We start from the raw sequence: 6,000 nt of genomic DNA, 5'->3' as shown, positions 1-6,000 counted from the left end.
ATCTTTAGGGCATGCTCGGTTGAGATGGTGTAGTCAACACACATCCTCCAGCTCTCGTTGTGTTTCTTAACAAGGACTATATTTGACAACCACCGGGGATATTTCATCTCGGTTATGAATCTAGCCTCTCTAAGGTGATCTACTTCATCATTGATTGTCTTCTATCGGTCGGGGGTGAACTTCCTCGGCTTCTGCTTCACCAGCCGAGCCTCGGGGTGGATGTTGAGGTGGTACTGGATCATTTCCTAGTCGATCCCTAGCATATCTTTTGAGGACCATACGAACACATTAGCATTTCTCTTCAGGAAGTCGATGAGCTAGAGCTGGTTTGCTTCGGGGAGTGTCGTCTCGACTTTCACGGTCATGTCGGGTCGGTCCCTCTTCAAAGGTACCTTGGCGAGTTATTTAGGTGGCTCTAGGTGTGTTGGTGTCCTGGCTTCCTCACGGGGACCCAGGGCTCGGCGGGGGTGTGACTTCTCCAGAAGAGTGACCGTTGTAAGGTAGCACTGCCTTGATTCTCCTGGATCACTTCGGGATTCCCTGACCCTTGCTGAAGTCGAAATTTTGATGGCCCGGTGGTAAGTGGAGACCATCGCTTTCAATTTGTTGAGTGTCGGGCAGCCAAGGATGTCATTATAGGCCGATTGCAGGTCGACTACCATGAAGGTAGTCATCATTATTTTGGCTCTCGGTTCTTCCCCGATGGTAACGGGGAGGATGGTGGTTCCGAGTGGGGAGATGGAATCCCCCATGAATCCGGTGAGTGTCGACGCCATGGGAGTGAGGTCCTCATTAGTTAGGCTGAGCTTCTTGAAGGCGTCGAGGTACAACATGTTGGTAGAGCTCCTAATGTCGACCATCACTCTTTTTACCCGGGTATTAGCGATCTGGATGGAGATCACCAAAGTGTTGTCGTGGTGGGAGCGTTCGACCTCTTCGGTTCTGAAGGTGATTTCGGGCTCGAACTCGGGTCTGGGGTGCTTTTCCACCATGCTACAGGCGTAGGCCTTCCTCACCGCCGAGCTACTACCACCAACCACTGGTCCACTAGTAATGATGTCGATTTGTTTCTCGACTGGACCCCTGGGACGCGGGGATGCTTCTTTTGGTTCCTTGAGGTAGCGCCCGAGGTGACCTCTCCGAATTAGTTCTTCAATCTGATTTCGGAGGTCGTGGCAGTCTTCCATATCATGGTCATAGTCCTGATAGAACTTGCAATATTTAAATCAGTCTTTATGAGTAGCCTTCAAGGGGTTGGGTTATCGCAGGAGGCCTTTCTCCTTGATCTAAAGAAAGATCTCGGTATGAGAAGTGTTTAGAGGTAGAGGCGAGGGCCTCGGGAGTAACTGCTCGGGTTAGTCGGGCCTCCTACGGGGCTGCACCGGTGGTGCCAAAGTCGTTCCTCGGGCTGGCTTCACTCTCGGCCTCTTGCTATTCTCGTGCCTTCCTGCCATTAGGGCTTCAACGACAATATACCGATTGGCGCGTTGAAGCATCTCGGGGATAGTTGCGAGTGGCTTCTCGATTAGTGACTAGAAGAACCTCGAGGGTCTCAGGCCCATCAAAAATGCCTGCAAGATCAAAGAGGGATGGGCATTTGGGAACCCCCGAATTTCAGTGGCAAAGTGCGTCACGAATTGTGAGAGTAATTCGTCTTCGCATTGGGATAACGCGAGCAATGTGGCCATGGAAGGCCGGGGTCATACTCTAGCCAAGAAGTTTTGCTCGAACTCCCTTGCGAGCTGATCAAAGGAAGAGATCGAGGATGGTCGTAATCAGTTGAACCACACTATCCCTCTGAAGGTGGTCAGGAATGCCCAACACATCAGGGCATCAGAGGTGTCGTAAAGGGCCATTTGTGCCCTAAACACGGTGACATGTTCCGTGGGGTTGGAGTCATCATCGTATGTTTCCAACACTGGGAGTACGAAATTGAGCGACATAGGCTTGTCTTGGATTTCCTAAGTGAATGGGGATCCACCTGAGCTACCGTCGCCCGACTCGTCACACGACTTCTGGAACTCATGCTAGAACTTGTCTAGTCATCGGTTGACCATGGACAGCTGGACCCTGAATGAGTCATTCGCCGAGTCTGATGATAAGGTATCGGGCTCGAGGGGGCGGGGGGCGGTGGACCGCTCTACTCAGGGAGGCTTCTCAAGTTTGCTGTCTGCTCTCGGGCTTCTCTTATCTCAACTTGTTCCCTATTCGGCCTCTGCTGTGTTGGGTTAGTCGAAGGAGTCGTTAGCTACACGATATACGGGATAAGCGAAACAATTGTTTGCATCATTCCCACCAAGGTTTGTATCTGCTTGGCCAGGTCCAGGAATGCCTCGAGCGAAATGACCGAGAGTCCTGCAGCATATCCAGGGGGGGAGAGCCTTGGATCGTTGAACAGACGCTAGCAGTGATCTAGCGTCGGAGCCAGAATCCCCCCGTCCCTGAGGACAGGGAAGGGCTGATCGCCGAGTCCGAAAGGGGGCTAGTCAGGTGGTAGCTCTCCCTCAGGGGGGAACTCCTACGAGGTGCTCCTACGATATCGGCCCTCCTTCTAGCACCAAAAATGTTAGTGAACTGATGCACCATGGTCGATAAGTCAGCACAGCTTGGTCCATAGGTCAATGTCGGGAGTTCGCGATCGATTGGGCAAGACGTCGAGGGTGGTTTCGTTCGCAAGTTGGGGTGCCGACGCTGTCTGAGGGGAGGAGCTTCTCAGTCAGGGCACTGGCGTCGTCTTCGGGGAGGGCGTCTCTTGATCAAGGTAGTTGCACTTCCGAAGGTGGCAGCGCTCTTGCACAGAAGGCCCTCGTCGGGGAGTTTCTGATTTTGGCCCCTCGATGACTAAGTTAGTGGTTGGTTCTCCTTTTGTTTTCTCTCCCCTAGCCAGATGCTAGTCATGGGCTTTTATACTACTATGCGAGGACCGGTCATATGCGGGTTTGGCACGGTGACCGATCCCCAAGGGGCGAGGTGGTACCTTTGTGCGGCTGCCGTCCTGGAATGCACGGAACAGTGTTAGGCGGCGCCGTCCCGAGCTTTTTGGGATGGGATGTATTGAAGGGTGCCTTGGCATGGCTTCAAGGAGGCTTCTCAGGTTTGCTGTATGCTCTAGGGCTTCTCTTATCTCGACTTGTTCCCTATTCGGCCTTTGTTATGTTGGGTCAGTCGGGGGAGCCGCTAGCTGCACGATCTGCGGAATGAGTAGCACAATTGTTTGCATCATTCCAATCAAGGTTTGTATTTGCTTGGCCAGGCCGAGGAACGCCTCGGGCGGAACGACCGAGGGTCCTGCAGCATATCCAGGGGGAGAGAGCCCTGGATAGTTGAACAGACACCAGTAGTGATCCAGCATCGGAGCCGGAATCCCCCCGTCCCTGAGGACAGGGAGGGGCTGATCACGGAGTCCGAAAGGGGGGCGGTCAGGTGGTAGCTCTCCCTCGGGGGGAACTCCTACGAGGTGCTCCTACGACATTGACCCTCTTTCTAGCGCCAAAAATGTTAGTGAACTGATGCGCCGTGGTCGATGAGTCAGCACAGCTTGGTCCACAGGTTGATGTCAGGAGTTCGCGATCAGTTGGGTAAGGCGCTGAGGGTGGCTTCGTCTGCAAGTCGGGGTGTCGACGCCGTCTAAGGGGAGGCGCTTCTCGGTCGGGACACTGGTGCCGTCTTCGAGGAGGCCGTCTCTTGGTCGAGGTAGTCGCACTTCCAAGGGTGGCATCGCTCCTGCACATAAGGCTCTTGTCGGGGAGTTCCCGATTTTGGCCCTTCGATGACTAAGTTAGGGGTTGATTCTCCCTTTTTTTTCTCTCCCCTGGCAGGGGCTTTTATCGTACTATGCGAGGATCGGTCATACGTGGGTTTGGTGCAGTGACCGATCCTCGAGGGGCGAGGTGGTACCTTTGTGCGGCCACCATCCTATAATGTGCGGAACGACACCAGGCGGCGCCGTCCCGAGCTTTCTATGATGAGATGTACTGAGAGGTGCCTCGGCATGACTTCTGACTCGGCCTGTGGGTGTCCCCTCGTGCCGATGTGGCAGGGGCGTGGTGACGTGGCTGGAGTCTAAATTATATCTTATCAAGTATCAATCTCATAGCAGTGAGACTGAGTCAGAATGATGCAGAGCTGTTCATTTTCCAAAATTTTAGAAGAACATGAAAAACAAATAGTCAAATGAAAGAACAGTCAAGTTATTTTACAGTCAAACTTCAACTGTATATTCATTTTAATGTCAACCCCATGGGCATCTGTACATTTTACACAGGCTGACTAGTTCCCACTTCTACTCATGAAACTACCAATGCACAGCACACTAGTTGCTCTTCTTCGACCAAGATGTTGGATCAGTCGTTCCCATGGTGTTCGACTGTTCTGGTATCAAAGATGGTTGACCAGTATCAAGAGATGAAGCAGGAGCAGCACCGGCTTCCCGCTCCACCGCTGCCGCCGAGATCGACGACAGTAGTGGGGGACTTGCAGCGGGCCGAAGCTGGTAGCCATGGCCGACGACGAAAGGTTTCTTCCAGTCTACCAGATCGTATATGCTCATGATCTGTGCTTCGGTGCGCAAAGGGGCGGTGATGTTTCTGATGTCATGTATGCTCGGGCGGCGCTTCCCCACGTTGCGTGCGTGTTCCATGCGGTTGAAGTACTTCTGGGCATGGCTGGCGACCTGCGTTGGGGTTCTGGTGGTGACGAAGTACTTAGCGATGTTCTTCCAATCACCTCTCCCATACACGTTCAACCCCATAAGGAACAGCCTGTGCAATAGCAGAACCGAACACTGTATGGCTTCTCTTTGGGAAGAAAGATAGCAGTGAAATCTTTGCAGATAGATAAATAGAAGATCTTTTACCGTAGCAATTGGTGATTACAGCGAAGTGCTTTTAATTAATACCCACGTAAGATGCTATCTAAAGAATCGATTTGTGAGAATAAACAGGATTTGAGAGTCAAATTTCAGCATTAACATACATCCAAAGACTCATATATGAGGGATAGAAATTTGAAACATATAATGAACATGTAGATGGTTAATTTCCTCTTTACAAAAGAAAGAAAAAGAAATCATATTATATATGACTAACAAGAAAATATTTTTTTTTTCCATTGTGATACGAAGAATTCAAAAAGAAATCCACTCGTATCTATCAAAAAAAATCCCATTTAATAGTTCATCCACTAGAATGCATGCACTTTGCTCGAGAACTTGGATTCATGCAGCAAAGAATGCATCTCAAGTTAATTAGGGCTGAATCCAATCGAACAGATTAAGAAGCAGCAAACCTGTGCTCCTCCTCGGTCCAATTCACCCCCTTCCTGGATGCAGGTTCTGCAACCCTAAGTAGCCTTCTCGTCCCTCCCGGCACCAACCTCTCTAAATGTTGTTTCTCAGAGTCAGTGTCGAGAGCCATCATATTGTCCACATATCCCGAGAACACTACTCCAGCTGTTTGATCCATGGCCTCAGACGAGGACGTTCCTGATCCATGCACTGAAGGCAAGGGAAACTCTAGGTCTCCATCCATCTTGTTCTTCTCAGAGTCTGTGTACTGATGCTCCATGTAGCGTCCAGATTCTATCAAGTCGATATCCATCACAAGATCAATGTAATGGTCCCTCACCTGGTCGATGGTCTTTGAAGGGAGAATCTCTGTTAGCTGTTCGAGCCAGTCGGGGCCATCGAGGTTGAGCTCTGCAAGTGCATTCTCAAACGTGTTGTTCTCCAAGAAGGTCCAGTCTCCATTCTCGGAGAAGGACATTGGGGAAGCAGACGTTCTTCTTCGGTTTCCTCACCAGGATTCAAGTTCGATCTCTTATGGAGCTTGCTGGCAACAAGACGAAGGCTTTTATATAGAGCATTGGCTGTCTTCGAGGCAGGTCGCCGGGTGGATGAACAAAACGAAGAAATCTGTGTACGTACGTACGTAGGATTTTCCTTGTCAGAATATAGTTTTTCTTTTACGTGTTTTCCTTCGAATGAGCAAGAAACATCAAACA

The 6,000-nt window shown here is 50.8% G+C and overlaps 2 protein-coding genes across 2 annotated transcripts; both read right to left on the bottom strand.

The window, feature by feature from the left end:
* Positions 1-401: 401 nt before the first annotated feature.
* Positions 402-1,187, bottom strand: LOC135632491 (uncharacterized). The gene has a single exon (XM_065141099.1). The coding sequence runs from the start codon at positions 1,185-1,187 to the stop codon at positions 402-404; it is 786 nt and encodes a 261-aa protein (XP_064997171.1).
* Positions 1,188-4,312: 3,125 nt separating this feature from the next.
* On the bottom strand, positions 4,313-5,762 carry LOC135632490 (transcription factor DIVARICATA-like). The gene is made up of 2 exons (XM_065141098.1): positions 5,287-5,762; positions 4,313-4,760 (listed from the first exon to the last, which is right to left on the bottom strand). The coding sequence occupies exons 1-2, from the start codon at positions 5,760-5,762 to the stop codon at positions 4,313-4,315; spliced, it is 924 nt and encodes a 307-aa protein (XP_064997170.1).
* Positions 5,763-6,000: the final 238 nt, after the last annotated feature.

This window comes from Musa acuminata, chromosome BXJ3-3 (assembly GCF_036884655.1).
Source record: "Musa acuminata AAA Group cultivar baxijiao chromosome BXJ3-3, Cavendish_Baxijiao_AAA, whole genome shotgun sequence".
In the NCBI taxonomy this organism is placed as follows: domain Eukaryota; kingdom Viridiplantae; phylum Streptophyta; class Magnoliopsida; order Zingiberales; family Musaceae; genus Musa; species Musa acuminata.
The sequence above is the reverse complement of the archived record's forward strand: the minus strand, read 5'-3'. Positions and strand labels throughout refer to the sequence as shown.